This window comes from Phalacrocorax aristotelis, chromosome 3 (genome assembly GCF_949628215.1).
Source record: "Phalacrocorax aristotelis chromosome 3, bGulAri2.1, whole genome shotgun sequence".
Lineage (NCBI taxonomy): Eukaryota > Metazoa > Chordata > Aves > Suliformes > Phalacrocoracidae > Phalacrocorax > Phalacrocorax aristotelis.
In genome coordinates, this window is record NC_134278.1 from 127,285,827 (window position 1) to 127,304,106 (window position 18,280).

The window sequence follows — 18,280 nt, forward strand, 5'->3', positions numbered from 1 at the left end:
GGCTCACTTCCCTCTTCTCCCTGGGCTGCCTCACCTTTTTAGAGATATATATTATTCAGACTTTTGAAACTGAATTAGCCTGATTTATAAAGTGTTTATAGTCATATTTTATCCTGAATAAAATTACCTTGATGTCATCATGTAGAAACAATGAGGGAGGGAATTCATCCAGACAGTATTACAGAATTTCTACATATTTCCAAGTGGGTACTGTAAGGTTTTTCTGACAGCAGACAGGTGATAGACCAGTCGTCAGTCCTTAACTACCAGGCAACAAGCCTTTCCTTCACGATGGCAGTTTCACAAGAGATGGAGGGGAAGGTGTGCACATGAAGGAGGAAAACATTGGATTTTCTTCTTGTTTAGATCAATTCTCTCCATATGTTAAACACAGAAAAAAACACCCCTCTGTTTTAATACAGTAAATAAACCAAACAACCACCAAATAAGTGCTCTGGATTCTGCAAGATCCCTCGTAAGCGTGACAGGTAACTGAACGTAGCGTTTCAAGTATACCATAGCTGAAGATCCCCAGACTAGGTTTTCCCATTTTAGCATGAACGTTCACGTTCCTGTACATTCTTTTTCACTCCTGTCTAAGGTCCCCCTCACCCAATCATTTTAGCATGATGATAATTACAGCCAAGCCATGGAATGAAAATAGAAGGTGGCTGGTAAGATCATCCTGGACGTCATCCGGATGCAAGTGAAGCACTAGCATCTAATTCATTAGCGGAGCAGGAGGATTAAGGTGGCGCTCAGCTTCTGTTTAATTTGACATTCCATTAATTTACTCTCTCAATGGACGGGACAGGAGGTGCAACATAATTATAGCTCAGAATCTGAAACCTCTGGCTTGTCTGAAGACTTACTAGTTTGCTGGCAGTTGGCTGGCGGGAGGATGGCAAGAGAGCAAACTTTGTGCTCACTGTACCTGTTACGCTTCCATAATGAGCTGTGTGGGGGACTGGTGGAGTTCACCCTGGAGATTAAGGACACTGCCTCTGTGTAGCAAATGACTTTCCAAAAGTCTTGGCAGTGGAAACTACCAAGGATGCTTCACAAGGTGAATCTATTTTGTATCGGACAAAACAACTGCTTTAAAACCCGGATGGAAGATGTATGATCCTAACTTTCTTCTTAGAGTGAATAGCATTGCTGAAAATGCAAACCCCTGTTCCAAGTGAACCTCTTTTCTTGCATAGCTACTCAAACAGTCGTAGTGATTCATGGATCAAATTTTACTGTGAACGGATGTTCAGCTGCAGCAAATCCACAGGCCCTGCAGTTCTGACATGCATTCAGCCTGAGCAGGCAGCGCGCACATCCTACCCGCACCTCCGAACCGCTGCTCCGGAACATGCAGGACACCACGTTTTCACAGAAGCTCTTGGGAAAACGAAATACCAGAAAATATCTGCCCCCTCACCTCTAGGTAACAAAATAAATGGCTAGATTTTTCAAGAGCTTTCAAAATACATCAGCAACTGGGGAATCTGAGAATTTGAAAAGTTGTCCTCGGTGCTTTACAACACTAAAAACAAACCCTTTAACACATCTCCCACTCAAGGTCGTATCTCACCTTGAAGTCATATCAGATTTTATTTCTTTGGTAGAGAAATAGAGGTGTGAAGAGAGATGTAGTAGGAAAACCGACTAATATATTTCTCACAGAAAGACTGACATCTTGATAACATATTGATTTAGTCTGTTGGACACCGCTGGCTATCACAGATGCAGCATTATACTTAGGAGAGAGAAGCTGACTCATTAAAAATGACAGAAGTCGCATTTAGATAAACTTAGGATGTACAAACAGACAGGCCTCCTAACTCCATTTCAATTTGGTTAGCTTAGGGCCAGCAGCCAGATGGACAGTATTAGAGACAGGCACCCTCAGTTAAATCATACAGCAAACTGCACCAGGAACTTGTCGTCACTGTCCACTGGACCTAGTATCTGTGGGAGTCAAAGGCCTGCTGCATTCAGACTGTAGCCCCAAGCAAGGTAATGAAGAGAAGTGACTGTTACCTTTGGTCCTGCAACATATTTAAGGGCCTCCTGAAATGGAATCAAGACATCTGAAGAAGTAAAACCCACCTGGCAGATGAAACCGGTGGATGAGCACTGCCGAACCCAGAGACTGAATTTCCTCTTTTTCCTCTTGCGCAGCTCTCTCTCCGTGCACGTGGCAATGAAAACAGGATCTTCATCAATCAGGGGCTCATGTAGTACCTGCAGTTGTCAAGAAAAGAGAGGGCGGGGGGAAGAAACAGAAGAGTGCATGACTGCTGGAAACATGGTGCTTTAAATTCTTCCAAGGCAATACAATCCTTGCATTGTGCTTGTGCACATCACCTCATACAAAGGAGAAAAACCACTTTTGTTTGATGGTACCATCCAACAAAAACCAAGCCTGGCCAAGCACACTCCGTTGTGGATGGCTGCTCAACAACTCCCCAAAATGAGGCAGGGGGTGGGGGAGTGGGGATTGCTAGCAGCATGCTTCTCCAAGCTTCATCATCAGCTTCCTCTTGTTTGGCAGAATGTCTTCCACCCAAACATCCCCTACAATATGTTGTAAGGTACACTCGTGGTTACAGCAAAGGAAAATACACAGTAAAGAGGAAGAGAAGTTAAGGGAGAAAAAGATATTTTCTGCTGCCACTTAAGGAGGTGGTGAAGAGACAGAAAACATTTTTCCTGGTGGCAGCAGCTTCAGGGAAGCCTCTCTTGCCTCAGGAGCTGAAAAATTTGACAAGAGGAGACAGAAAGATAAAGGACCAGAGGCAGGAATAGAAAAAGACAAGGCAGACTGGAGCAAGTAATGAAAATCTCCAAAAGTGAAGCAATTTCTGCATTCTGCATCCAGATGATGTAAGTGCTTCCCTCTTCCTTATAGCTGTTTTTTCACACTTCTCTCCATTAATTCTGTAGCAAAGGCATTAGGATCTACACTATAGAGCCCACCTATAGAAAAGCACTACTCCCTTCTCGCAGCCTACACGTAGCTGTAACGTACACATCCCTGACCGCACGGTGTGCGAGTTGTCTAGCAAGTCACTTGTGTCATGGTTTTAGCTGGGACAGAGTTAATTTTCTTCACTGCAGCTGGTGCAGTGCCGTGCTTTGGGCTTAGTATGAGAATAGTGTTGATAACACACCGATGGTTTGGTTGTTGCTGGGCAGAGCTTGTGCTAGTCAGGGGCTTTTCCAGCCTCCCGTGCTCTGCCGGGGGCACCAGAAGCCAGGAGGAGGGGGCACAGCTAAGCGAGCTGATCCAAAGGCCAAAGGGATATTCCATATGACATCATGCCCAGTATGTTAACTGGGGCATGATGCTGCTGGAGAAGCAGCGTCGGTCACTGGGTTGTGAGCGATTGCGTCACTTGTTTAGGTTCCTTTTTTCCCTCCTCCCAAGGTTTCACCTCTCTCTCTCGCGTTATTTTCCTTTTCATTATATTATTATTACTGTTATTGCAGTTTTATTTTAATTATTAAACTGTTCTTACCCCAACCCACAAGTTTTGTTACTTTGGCCCTTCCGATTCTCTGCCCCACCCCACAGGGGTGGGGGGAGTGAGCAAGCGGCTGCGTGGTGTTTAGTTGCTGACTGGGCTAAACCAGGGCACTAGTCAGAGTACAAATGCTTGGAAATGGTTGAAAGGTCTCAGCTGATGAATGCTGACCAAATTCAGACATCTACATCTAAATCACAGCATGCCACTGCAGGCTCCTGTCCTAGTACACGAGGGGAAAGCAGTCCCAGCAGGCCATAATTCATATCCTTTTAAAAACACGTCTAGAATAAGTCAGATGGGTTATGATCTAAAGGAGCCCGTTCTTTTCCAGGGAGCATCACCCCAGGAGACAGGCTCAGATACAGGTACCCACAACGCAGAGGCTCTCACCCTCAGACCAACCCTCTCCACGTCTGCACGTGTGCTACTTTTGTGCGCGTCTGCACGCAGCCAGTGGCAGAAACAAGAACAGAGATGCATGAAACCTGGGAGCAATGCTCGTAGGAGAGATGTGGTGGGTAAGCAGTTAAGCAGCAGTGATGAGCAGCTGCTGGCCTCCTGAATACAAGATGTTTGTTGAACATCACTCTGGCAGCCCAAAATAGGCACCCGTGCCCTCCCCACACAGTGGCGGCTGCATACTTCCATTTATACGCACTCCACTTTTTAACGGCTCATAAAACATTCACAGGACCATCTGAAAGCACTCTTGTGAAACGTTCAAATTATACACCAAAATGCAGATGCAAGCAAGGAGAGCTGCACACAAAGCTATTTGTTCTTAAAGCAGCAGCTGCCCTATTTCCCCACTGGAGCCAAGTTCTCTTCCTTTCCCAAGGTCCACAAAACACCGCTCTTCCTTTCCAAAGGCCACCTGGGGCACTTCACACTTCCACCTCAGGGGATTATGACAGCATTTTGAAAATATTAAACATACCCCCATTTGCTTTTGCCTTCCTGCCTCTTCCATGCAGTGGGGAGGACCGCATCCCTTGGGATGGGGTTGGACACACCATTAGGAATTCCTCAGCTTCTGGAAAGGCCCTCTTACCTACCAGATGCCACTGAGTGGTGTGGTTCAACTGTTATAATCTCCCCTGCTGTAGGATGAAGAGCAGCAGAAAGAAAAGGCTGTATAAGCATGACTTGAGGACATTTTTACCCTCTGTCATTAGCTCAGCTCCCTCCTCTGCATCACAGCATCAGCTCTCCTCGCAGCAGCTCTACTGCATCCTGCGTACCCTTCACACTCTTTCTGCCTTCTAAGACAAAGTAAGGCCTGTCAGCCTTTAATTTAGAACACAAATCTGTGTTTTGAAAACTCTCCCCATCCTCCTCTTCTCCCTGCTCAGGCTCAGCCCTGCCTTCCCTTAGGACCCAGAGCTTCCCCCCACTTCCCTGTCCCAAATGTTTAAGTCATTCCCATTTCTCATAAGATGACTAACGCTCCACCAAAGTCCCTACTGAACTGCTGGGAAGAGGGAATAAAAATGGAAACAGAGTAGGGCAAGATTTGTTGTTGGTGCGAAGAGGGAATGTGGACAGGCAGAGAAACTGAAATGAAAACCCTGGAGCTTGCTCTTCTCGCTTCCTCCAGAGAGGGTGGGGAGACAAGTGTTGTCACCCCTCCATATGCAACCACTGCTTCAACAGCAGTAAAGCACTCTGCAACAAGGCACCGTATGGGCTGTGCCTGCTGCTGGAACAGCTGATCCCCATCTCATTTTCAAAGGGGGAAATTTGTTGATTCAGGCACTGACACGGTTTCTTATGACAAAAGTCAGCCCTGTTGCCACTGGCCAGTCCTATTAGTTTGTTCACCTGTCTCCATTCTCAGCCTCCTCCCTCCTCCTGTAATCTCAGATCCATCCCTTTGCCAAATTCCTATGCAAAGTGGTATTTGTTCTTCCCCATTCCTTCTGTTGCTGTAATACCCACTTTTCCAGGAGTGAGCTTAGTGTCCCAAAGGCATATTCTTTCCTGCTTCTCATCTTCCCGGATAAAAATCTACTTTCAGGCTTAATCAACTCCTACACGTACTCCTGGCCGCCTCTTCACCATCTTTGACTCACTCCCCAGGCCTTCCCCTCTTCCTACTCTGAATTCCTTTGACTGAAGATATCTCATGGATTTCTTCATAGAAATCATCCCCTTTTTTTTTTTTCTCTCAAATCCTCAGTTTTGTTCAGGCCTAAAAAGCTCCTCATCTACTTCCTTCACTCCCCAGCTAGCCCACCGGTTTTTTTCCCTCCTTCTTTATAAACATCCCCATCCCTGCTAGATCTTCTTGCCGAGCTTTCAGTCTGTTTTCCCCTCAATATGTACATGCACTCCCAGTGCTGGAGTCCCATCTTGCCTCTCTCGCAACTGCTCCATCTCACATCTTTCATTCCCTGAACCAAACAGCTAGTCCCAGTCAGGGATGCCTTCCTTTCTTCTTCATTTCAGATAATCTCCAAAGCTCTTTCCACTCCAAAGTTCCACCCACCCTGCTCTCACCACAGCCCAAATAGGCTTGTAGGCAAAGCCCAGAGCCACTGACTCTTTTGTACTTGGACTTCCTGGACTCCGTTGCCTTAGATAACAAACCAACATGTCCTTGAGACAGCTCATCTTCTCTTAGCTCCGTGGCCATCCCCAACACAGGCTGTCTCTTCAGCCTGTTATCTGGTGAAACTGCCTCAGCTTGCCTTGTCTCTGCCTTTTGGTGGGTACCATCCAGTTGTAGAGTGCCCTGGGTAACTGCACCTGTATGCACAGATTCAGCCATTGCTTCTGCAACAGTAGCTTGTGCTTCTGCTTCTTTGCTCCAAAGCTCCTCCTGTCTTGACTAAATTCTCTGCTAGTATCTGACATCTCTGCTTGCGTATCTAGCTGTCAGTTCTGATTTTGTTACACTGCATTTGAAAGCGTCTCCCTGCCCTTAAGATAACACCTTACTATCTCCTTTTTCGGTCATGGCAGACATCCCTCTCCTCCTGCTGCAGATCTCACTGGCCAGTGAATGTGAATGCCAGTCTTCACCTCCAACTCCTTGCAAGGTCTTCTGAGCCAGGCAGTGCCTGCATTTTCCATGCTTTCTGAGTAACAGCTCTAAAGTGTTACTCATTTTAGAGAAACAACCCACCCACCCACCCAGTCAAGTTTGCATCCAAGCCCACAGCCATCCTGCAACAGTTTTCCTTTTGGCCTCAACATAAGGCAATCCCGCCCTAGAGATTGCTACTGGAAAGATATTCTCCTAGTCCATCATGCTGGCCACATCACGTTTATTTCTCTCTGCTAGCTCCTCTTCTCCAGTCTATCAGACAGACTCATTCTCCTCACTCTCAAAGTCCTGTTTGGCCTATCCACATTTTACTGCTCCTCTTTGCCATCATTCAAAGGTTAACTCCCACCTCTGATGGAGCCATGATTTCACGCTCCTCTGCGCATGTGTTCAGGCTTCAATCGACTCTCTTTAAAGAAAAAAAAAATCAGTACTTAGAGCACTCCATTACTCCATTAGGTAATTTAAAAACAGCCATGAAGGTTCACCATCTTCTGCTGTCAAACTCTCCCTAAAACCTGGCTTCACCAGAGGATCAGCTGGCCAAGAACTACAGGACATCAGAAATATACCCTGCTATGCAATATTCTTATTGGTCTTCTGTCCGTCTTCCTCCTGCTCCATGTCTTATACCTGGCTGACGTCCTCTGAACACTTACATCTTTGTGTTGCACTCACAGAAGCCCTAAGACAGAATAGTCCTGGTTTGGGACCAGCACCCTTACTCACAAAGAATCATTCCGAAAGCAGGAAAACTGAGATATAGAGGTGGGACTTGAGCAAGATCTTATAATTTGGCAATGCCCAATCATGAGGACACAAGAGAGCTACGAGTCAATCAGCCCGGTTTTGCCCCTCCGTGTTTTCAGAGAAGCTGTTATCTAATGCTGTGAGCTGGTTTGGAAGAACAGCGTTGAAACTGCTTAGCTGTCCCCTACGACACCACCGAGAGCAAAACACAAACAAGCCCCCTAGTAACTGGCCAAACTTTCACACCATGCCCTTGGAGCAAGAGGTGGGAGTAGTCTCTCCTTCTGCCAGGGAGCTCACTCCTGCCTGAGGTAGGACTTAAGCTGACTGTTCCCAGCTGATGTTTCACTGGGCAGATGGAGAACTGTTTGGTTCCAAGATGCCAAAGAGAAGGCACTTTGGAGGGAGAGGGAGGAGGCGAGTGCCCCAAGTTGCGCTCCTCACCTCTCCCACGCCAGGCAGGGGCAGCCAGAGAGAGCAAACCTGTCTAGTCGCATCCCGCTGGCAAGCATATAAATACTCAGCAGGCACAGAAGGACATTAGAGCAGTGATGATGTTATCTTCCTGAGCTCCTCTGTCTTCTGGAATTTGGTGTATATCCTTGGCTGGTGAGTACCCTTGAATTTGTTGCAGTATACCTCCTGAGCTCAGGCAGGGCATCCTCCCTGTCTTCAGGCTTCCGCTTGCAGACAGCAGCACAGCTACAAAGCTAAGCAGCAAAGAGATGACGCTGATTCCAGGAACAGACCCAGAACTCCATCTCTTGTTGCTCAGGTAGAGGCAGTAGTTATTTATACAGAAGATGCTGGGGAGGGATAGGATGCAAAGAATATTCCTGTTGTTCCTAACAAATCTAGGTCAGAGCACCATTTTTTTTATTAATTTGGAAATTGAAGCTAGCACTACTGATACACAGTTATAATGTTCTGGGCTTTCAGTACCTTCATAAGCTGGAGAGTAATTATTTCCTTTTGTTAGCGCGGTATATTTAGCAAAATAATTACAATTCACTAGATTGTTTTCTTTGTTTTGGTATATTGGCATAGTTCTCTCTCTCCCTCTATTTTCTTTCACAGAAACTGTGGTGTCATTTTTTCATGCACATTTTTGGGAGGGTTTACACATGAGGGAAAAAAACCCTAAATATATTCTGACAAATTCCACTTGAAGAATCTATTAGAATAGAAAAAATATCAAATCTATAGAAGAAATAACAGTGAAGGCAGATGTTGCACTGCCTGCCGGATGCAGGCTGTCTGCTCTGCCCATAGGGGTGAGTTAAAGACGGCATCTTCCTAACCCGCGCCGCCAGAGGAAGAAAGTCAGTAACAAGTCTGCCTACAAGCCCAAGCAGCCTTGCTGCATTCAACAGCAAGGAGCCCAAGTCATTCCTCTGCTCGATGCCACGTAGAAGACATTCGCCTAAAGCTTGAGCGTAAGATCAGGGCTCAGGCACAAGCCACCTGGATACCACAGTGTCCTGGTTTCAGCTTGGGTAGAGTTAACTTTCTTCCTCGTAGCTGGTATGATGCTGTGTTTTGGATTTAAGATGAGAATAATGTTAAGAATACACCGACGTTTTAGTTGTTGCTAAGTAGTGCCTACACTAGTCAAGGACTTCTCAGCTTCCCGTGCTCTGCAGGTGCACAAGAAGCTGGGAGGCAGCTGCATTCTGCATCACTTGCTTTGTATATTTTTTTATCATTATTATTTTCTCTTCCTTTGCTGTCCTGTTAAACTGTCTTTACCTGAACCCATGGGTTTTACTTTTTTTTCTTCCTGATTCTCTCCCCATCCCACTGAAGTGGGGGAAGGTGAGCAAGCAGCTGATTGATGCTTAGTTGCCAACTGGGGTTAAACCACAACACACAAGTCTCATGTTTAAGATACAGGTGCACCTTAAGCAACAAATAAATTCTGAACTTGGGGTTCCAGGTGTTACTGGTTACAGAAACATGGGCCCCTCTTAAAATGCTTTCAGAGGCAGCACATCCAAAAGCCCATCTGAATGGGTCTTTCCCCTTGTCTTTTCCCTTTGTGCAACTGGGTTGTTATTTTTAATTATTTCTATTATTTCTCACTGGGCCTGACATTCTGGGTTTGACGTTTACTGCAGTCTGCTAATCTGCACTCAAGACAATTTCCAGAGAGAGGTCTCTCCTGCTGTTCTGAGCAGATGGGGTCCATGTCTCTTGAGACAGGTAGTGTGCAGCCCTGCCTGATCTCACCCAGGAGGACACTGGGCACAAGGCTCCTTTTGGGAGGAGGCCTGGAACGTCCCCCAGTAGGCTACCAGTGCTACACTAGAGTATTTTTAACAGATTAAAAACCTTTTTCTTTCTCACGGAGTTATTTTTGAAGCTGTATTTTAGTGCTTTTTGTTCCACTCAATACCACTGAAACATGCTGTAGAGAAATCACTGACATAAACACTGACAAGGGAGCACAGAAGTGGAGGGGGAAGGAAGAGGATTGGGCTGTCACTACTTCTTCCCCCCCTTTTTTATTTTGAAGTAGCATCTCTTTACCAAGCTCAGCACAAGCATCTATTTTGCTTGTGGAGATTTAGATGTTTTGTCACGGCAAACAGGACGCTATGATTTTGTCGGTTCAGTTCTCGAACCAAGCTCAGGAGCGGGGGGAGGGAGAAGGGATACACATGCAAATCAAATTTTATCCTTTAATGGATTTGCACTCACAGCATGTCCCACAGCACACCATTATAAGCATTTACATTAGACAAAGTGATCACATTTCTGAAGCCTTTATCTTCTGCCCACTGAAGTCAGTGGCCATAAGGATTAGATTTCATATTTTAATGAGAGCTCAGTCCCAACAACACCATGTCTCTCACTGCCTGTTTTGTCTCGATGGAAATGCACCTTGCTGGCATGGCTTAGTAAGAACTCTCCTCCCTCCTCCCTTCTCTACCGTAACAGCTTTTTAGACAGCTGTGTTGTCCTGAGTTATACAGGTACGATTTTTATTGCCTATAAAATAGAAAAAAACCTGTAATCACTCCCAATTTATTTTAGGCACACATCAATGGATGTGATGCATCTAAGTCTTCACTAATTTTGTGCAGCGGGTAAAAATGTGATGCTTCAGAGAGGACACAGGAAGAAAAAGAGGACAACGGACACAACACCCTTTCCAAATGTCTAAGTGAAATCTTTATATTCTGAAAACAGAGTTGATCGAAAAGTATTTCAAGCAGTAAAATATTTCATGCTTACTCCTTTTTCTTTCCAGACTTCTGGACATGGCCATTAGCAACCACTCCAAAAGGAGATCATTTATACTGAAACAAAGTTTAAACAGTGTGTGATGAATATTAAGAAAAGATTTCTTTGCACTTCAAAACAAAAAATTGTTCAACTGCACAGCTGGAGTCAGACAACCACCAGCTACATAAGTTTCTATATTTAGTTCCTTACATTGTCTTCTCAGTCTATAGAGCAGTGTCCCTACAGAACAGCATTCTGCTATATCCCTAACTGTATCTGGAAATGAAAATTTGCTGGAGTCCTGTTTACTTTTATTCCTGGTAGTCTAGAAATACTTCTAGTTCACTGGCATTTTGGTTGCAAATCCATACATCAATAAGTTTTTCCGTAGCAGCATCACCCATCATTAAAAACCAGGACTGGCACAAGACGCAGGCGATGCGGCTGAGGGCGGCTGACAACCGCAGCGAGCAAAGGCACCTGCCCCCTGCTTATTTTCCCTTTGCCCAGTCATGAGGAGGTAGCTGTGCTGCCGGACCACACGGCAAGCACATACTGCTAAGGCCAGGGATGGTCACTCCTAGCAAAGTCGGCTCCTGCATCCAACCCTCAGCCTGTAGCAGGAGCAGCTACAGCTCTTCCCTCCAGCCCAGCTCTGCCCTTTCCACTCTCCCTCACAGAGGCAACCTGCAACCTCCCATCTTCAAGATAACAACAGCTGGTGGAACCAGCCTCACTGAGGAGCCTCCAGGCTTGTTTAGACCACGAAAGCAAAGAGCCCCAGCTCAGAGAACATCGTTCCTGTTGAAACAGGCCAGGTACCTGCACTGCAGAGCTGTAAGTCAGATGGTGCTGCTTTCTCTCACGCTTCATGGAGGCACCACAGCACAGCTTCATATTGTGAAGCCCCAGCTCTTTCTTCACGCAGCTGTGCTGTGCTTTCAGTCATAGTGAGACAACCTAGAGCATGTAGGTTAGATGTTCCCTGCCAACGGGTTAACTCTTACCTGGGCTTGCGAAGGTCTAAAAGCAGAGTCAAAGCCATTCTGTAGAGAGTCCAGAAAAGGCTGGATTTTGTAGAGGCCATGTGTTGTCTGGCTCGAGCGGAAGGCCACAATGTGGAAGTACTTCAGGATCTTCTCAAACCGTGACTGTGTCATGATAAGTGCAATGCTCTTGTTGCTGTAGAAGCCACTGCTCCAGATGCTGAGAACGGACTCACAGTGGTGGATGCTGGTTGATATCATGTAGCCTAAGAAGGCCTTCATTTCTGCCAAGGTGACGTCAATCCAGGCATCGTCACTACCGAACCTCTCCTGGTACTTCTTGGCATACATGTTGGTTTGGACTACCATATTCTTTAGTACGTTGTCAGGGACAAAGAGTTGAAAAAAGTCCATGGCACTGGCAGTCAGGGGCATTTTTCGTGTTGGACCTAGGAAAAAAGCAAGAAGGAAAGATAAGCTCACTCCTGATCATCTCAAAGCATGTCCAACACCAGCAATTTAAAGCAGGATTAACTTTCCTAAAGCAGGAAAACAAGGCCAAAGTGATGACATGTCAGCCAATTCCTTTCAAAGTGTACCTGCTGTCTGACAGACCTCATCAGGAACCTTCCCCATTATATTCTCTGCCTTCCTCCTGTATGATACAAATAGAGCACACTCTGAATAGTTTCTTCCTCTGCTCTGCGCACTCATTACCTTGTAGCATGCAGGTCTGTGAGGCAGCACGCCTTTAGTTTTTCCACTTATACACTATTTGTACCTTTTACTCTCAGCAGCTGTTTTCACCTTTTTTTGGATAGTCTTTTTATTTGTCCAGATGCATGTCAAAGCAGGGCCTTCCTCAAAACAGCCCACAAGGAAGGTGTCCAAGCCCTCCAGAGAGAGAATGCTGTCCCCGTCCCAGCTAACACGATTCCTGGGCACCGGTACCTGATCCCTCCTTTTCTTTTGCACCTCCAATTCCTGCCCAGTTCATTGTCATTAATCCTGTGACTTTCAAATCTGCTTCTGCTCCACACACAGATCGCATCTATGCACTTTTGAGCAACGTGCCACCACACTGGAGACTTATCCTGCACTCCGACATCCCCAAGAGGGCATGTTACCAGAACAAGTCAAAGACACCACGTGGCTAGTGTCACTGTCCCATGTCACAGGGGAATATTTTTAGCATTACAATGCATACGCTGGTCCTCTTCCTCCCATAATGTAATAAGCCTTGCAGTCCCATGCTCTCATTACTCTAGCTTTTCACTGATCTTGCACCTCCCCTGCCAGTTTCAACTATTCCATACGACGAGGGGGGAAAAAAAAAACCCCAAGGGAGGCTCTAAGGGTTGGCAGCACTCTATCAGTGTAACAAGGTTATCCAGTCAGACACCAGATTACATTAAGTCAAATTAGGAACATCAAGCCTGCAATACCAGGGACTCAGACACCAGTCCTGACAGCCCTCTCTTGTCTAATCCCTTCCACAAGGTAATTAAGCTCCATTTTAAAAGTAGTGTTTGTCACGCTCCCACCCCGCGGCAGTGATTTAGTCACCAGGTAAGGCTATGGAGACAGGGACATTCTCTGTTCTCCTACAGAAGCAGTGAAAGATCAATAACCTGAGAGGGGCAGCATGGACAAACCCAATGGACAGGGCAGTCTATGTCCTTGTGCAAAAGACAGTGTCATGATTGTAACCCAAAACTAAGAGCTGGATCTAATAAATAACCTTAGTCTGACAGACTTTACCCTTGGGACTGTCTGGAAAACACTCTTCCTGATCAAAAGCAGCAGTCACACAGCTGCTTCTTTGAAGTTCTGCTGAACAGGAGTGAGTCTTCCTTGCACTACATGCACATACGTCCACTGCTTGGATCTCAGCACCAGCTCTCCCCGCTGAATCAGAGCATGGGATCTGCCATTCTACAGTCTGGCTCTGCAAAGATCCACTACCGCATTGGTCAGGTCGCATTCTCCAGTACCGCTGTATCTCATCGTGCATCCTTAGTTACAGCAACAACTATCGCTCACAGAAATTTTGCGTGAAACAGTACTATAAGGAACTATGGAAATGCTGTGGTTGGACTTGCTCTTAAGCCTTAGTGTTTGGGTGCACTCTAGTGAACTCAACTATTAGAAGGACAGCAAAAATAGCACTAAGACATTGAAACAGTGAACTTCCAGACTGCAAACAATGCCAAAAAAAGCAAACAAAAGTGGTTTGGTTTTTTTTTTTTTCCGAAGTGCAGTGAGGAAGGACCTATATTTAAAGGTTACTTTCCAGCTTTCATTTGTAAGATTGACAAACTGGAAGTGAAACAGTTCAGCTGAAAGCACATTCTCTATATAATAAGACTAGAGTAAAAAGCCCCACACAAACCTTGTCCTGGTAAAGACCAACCAGAAAATTTCAGCTTAAATGATAAAAGGTTTTCATTATCAAGTGAAAACTACAGGGCTAGAATAGAAATACTTACTTAACCTTAACTGATACTGCAATAATAAAGCCTTTTAACGGAAGAGTTCTCTTCTTTTGATCAGGAGTTTTATATTCTGCTAGCACCCGCTACACTGGTACAGCTGACATAAAATGCTCTCCAAATGATTCTGGGTGAATGACTTACAGTAGATCATTTCCTTCTTCCCCACAACTTAATCAAGTTTTGACATGCTACAGTAGATGTGGCTTTCTGACAACAACAGGCCGCACAGAGTCTATTCCTAGTTATAGATGAAGTCTTGAGTCGCTATCGAGTTCAACTCCAGTGCCCAGGCAACCTCCCAGGTAAAGCACAGAGGCAGTTTTAAAATTCTTCCCTTTAGAAGCAGGAGCTCGGAATGGGGGTAACGTTTTAAACCTTGCCTACAGCAAACAAGATGCATTCACAGAGCATAAGTCTTATGAATTGAAATATGTTGGTCTTGAAGCAGGTGGATATGGATAATAGGTATGAGCTGGACTCCGTCTTTAGGAAGTCAAAAGCAGTCAGAAGCACATGAAGGTACTTTTGAGGTAATTAAATTTTCAGCAGGTGCACAAGTTTACCTTGAAAAGTGATTATGGAAAAGTGCCAGGTATACTGGATAGGACAATCCTTTCTCACCCAGCAGTCCTGCTGCAGCCACACAGAACCTCCCATCTGCTCTCTTTCTTGAAATAAATATACAAGATTTGTATCCCATTGGCCAGGCAGAACCCACACAGCTCTAAAAAAAGTGAGCTGAATAACTTTCTGACTCGAACGTCAACCTAATTGTTACCTAAATATAATTCTGAAAGCCCCGTATAATCTCATTGTCTTAAAAGAAGCCTTTATTGCCAAAGTGCACACAACTGATTCTTAATTTACTGCTACGCAATAAAACAAGAGTGACAAATTTCTGTAGGCAGAAAAATGAATTTTTAACATGAATAGAGTTTTGCATAGTTAATGACTAGCCTAAAAGAAATTATTTAAATATGACTATCTAAGTACACAAATATATCCCATATATAGGGCCAACTGTGTGAGAAATCTAGATACTGAAATTAAATGGCTTATCCAGAAAATACTGGTACGAAAGAGTTCCATGCACCGTTTACCTTTCAAAGCTTTACTCAGTCAAATAAAACAGCAGTTTTGTGTAGTCTTCCATCCTCAGAACAAATGTACGATTATGACTATATGTCAAATTCAGATTTTTCTCTCTCTCTCCTCTGCTCTAAAACGTGCGCATGGAGAATTGATTTATTTACGTAGGGTTTTTTACTTTAAAAACCAATCAGGATTTCTGATATAAGTTATAGAGTCAGAGCACAAAAGCGCTCTCGGAGTTTCCAAACGCCCAGCTAGACCCCGTGGGTCTGCGCACGCCCAGGGTGGGGACAGAGCTCTCCTGAGTAACCTCTGGCTGGGCAGCACACACACCAGCACTAGCACTTTGGGCCTGCTTTAAGTGACTTTGCAGAATATGGAAAATAACATAAAATTCCTCTGTTATGATACAACATGCACACACAAACTCTCCTTCTTCCTTCTCAGCCTGACTACCAGCAACAGCTTGCACGTGCAAGCAGTAGCAATCACCTGGCAAGTCATTACTGTTACTAGATCCTATTTTCACCAGGTTGGTCACATTTTCAGAAAGCCATTGGTGTTTCCGTACTGGAGATACGACGGTGGAGCGGAGGCTGGCACCTCGCCCTCAGACCGCACGCATTGCGGAGCTCATTTTGGCTCAACTCGGCTCAGGGCCCACTGCAGCAGCCTCGCCGGGTCCGATGCCTGGCGAGAGAGCAGGCTGCAGGCTCAACTTCTCAGCAAACATACATGTTGGAGTAAAACCAGAAAGACTGACATGGAACTTCTGTGTGACCATCCTTCAGGCAGTCCCTGCGCATCCTCCTACAACCTCTTGTCTTCTCTCTTGCCTGGGTCCCCACCAGTCACACTCTTCCCCTTGCTCCAATCCCACCAGTGTTTCTAGCCTTCCTTACTGAGCAGGACTTCAAGAAAAATAAGAACTCCAGGTGAATTAACTGCTTTTTCTTTACGTAACTGATTTGCAGGACTAATTTGAGTGCACTTCATTAATAAGTTATTTTACTCCTTTCCATTTTTCCTGTTCTGATTACTGACCTGTTATTTAGCAGCTCAGAGTTCAGACTCAGAATAAAAGATGGAAAGTTTTGAAACCTACTGTGATCTATCAGTGCTTACAACATAAAACACAAATCTTAAGGAGGTCAAAAGCATTGTCATTTGGGGCAGGATAAATCAGATGTGTAAGAAGAAAACACAGTAGGAGAACTTACTTTTTCTCCTTTTTCTCTGCTGTGCAAAAGACTTAGAGCTCTCATTCAAAGCGTAACCGAAGTTCATGATAACATATCCCATTTCCTTGATAGGCCCGGGTATTAACATATGTATGCCAAGCCAAATGGCATGGTTTGGAAACAAACCTTGCACAGAGCTAATCCAGGGTCGACTTTGAAACTAATTTAACTTCATTAGCAGACCCCAACACTCCTGAATCAGGCACAGTAGTGGTAGAAGCATCGGTGTAAGAAGTCAGAAGTCATTTTATTGTCCTCTTTGATCAAAAACTGAATAATTCACAGTCATGGATGAGGACAGCACGTTTAGGTATATTATATACAGACACATACCTAAGAAAAATCTATCCAGAACCTGTTATTTTCTGGCAATTGGGAAGTGTTTTCTCCTCTGACATATGGCACAGCTTCCAATGACCAGGGTTTGAAAAGCCAATTAGTTTCTTCTTCCTAAGTCCAAGCAATTACAGACTGTTTTATATTCCTCAGAAGTTACCTTTCCAAAAGTACACAACATAATTTTGGGGTCTTATTTAGAGGATATCAAAAAATGCTGATGGAAGATTTCTGTCAGAAAATAGACATTCATCAAATAAATCACAATGTTTTTCTGGAAAGTGTCAATTGATGTAATATGACAGTTTAAGCAATTTTTCCATCCTTCTCAATGATCAGATACCAAAGAGCTGAATAAAATAGCAACAAAAACAATGGTTTAATATTTCCCAAGTGAGATTTTTCAGAATTTCGGTTTCACACTAAGTTCTCTCACGTAAGCTGTGGAAGCACTGGACCTTATCTGGCTTGCCAGAAAATCAGTTTTCATATCAGCTCTATTCTTAATGGCCTGGAAGAAATGTACCTCAAACCACAGCCAGTCTGACGGCCTTATGACAAGCCTGTCAAGACAGCTTGAAGGAAGTGCATGTAACAGTTCTCTTCTGTGTTTTACTCCAGTTTATTTCAGATATTGCTCTCCTGTAGGAACTGGGCAGCAAGTACCCAGGTCTTTAATGCAGGATATTATGCTGCATGTATTGTGTTGTTCTTCATTTAAAAAAAGCAACCAAAGCTTCAGCGACAAGTTTGTTTTGTGAAGTCAAAGGAGTCATCCTAATCTATACCAGCTGTGGTTCTGGCCAATATTTTAGGGCAAACAGATGTTTGCATTCGTTTTTTTGGCAGATGAGTCTTACTTTCCTTTAGGACGGCCTAGCACAATAATTCTATACAAATGATCAAAGCATGATCCATATTGTGGACTTGCTCCAAGCTCAAAGCCAACCTACGAGGATGCAATAAATAAAAAAACCACCAATCCTCAGAAAGGTACCATGTTGGCTTTCTTAGACGAGACAGAAGAAACTGGCCATAGTCCTCCCACAGGTGCTTCTTCTCTATACAGTCTAACTATAAGGACTCTCTCAGCAACTCACGCTTCTGGGTGAGTTTTTACTAGGTCACCTTCCCCCAGAAACTTCCTTTGCACCCTTGCCTCGGCATTCAGTAGCACACACTTTTGTTCTGTACTTGCTTTCAGTTAAGTTTATTCCAAGCTATTTAGCACAGTGTCATTTGACTTTTCCAAGCTCTGTAAGTAAGCATTTGACAATGCCTCCATGTCTGCACATAATAACTCTAGTCACAAAAATTGTTCCAAACAGCTTCCATGAAAAGTACCCTTCCTCTTCCCTCCCCAGCATTAAAAATGATTGTTTTCCTCAGTGTCAGCAACAAAGCAATCCACACATTGCACTCTGACTTCTCTCCATAGGGAGAATTAAGAGCTGGGTCTAAAAGCGATCCAAGAAAAAAACTGAAAGAGGACTGAAAACTCACACACAGCTGCTCTGTGCTGACTCTGGTTGAAAGAGGCCCTTGGCCTCCACACCAGGCAGTGCTGAGTTATGGCAAGTTA

General features: G+C 44.7%; 1 protein-coding gene across 1 annotated transcript in view; it reads right to left on the reverse strand.

Annotated features, from left to right (window-relative positions):
• PGBD5 (piggyBac transposable element derived 5) overlaps positions 1-18,280 on the reverse strand; it is a 70,115-nt gene that overhangs the window by 27,353 nt on the left and 24,482 nt on the right. The window contains exons 2-3 of the mRNA XM_075089525.1: positions 11,556-11,983; positions 2,101-2,235 (exon numbers count right to left, since the gene is read on the reverse strand). Coding sequence (XP_074945626.1) covers positions 2,101-2,235; positions 11,556-11,983 — 563 coding nt within the window. The remainder of the gene's footprint in view (positions 1-2,100; positions 2,236-11,555; positions 11,984-18,280) is intronic.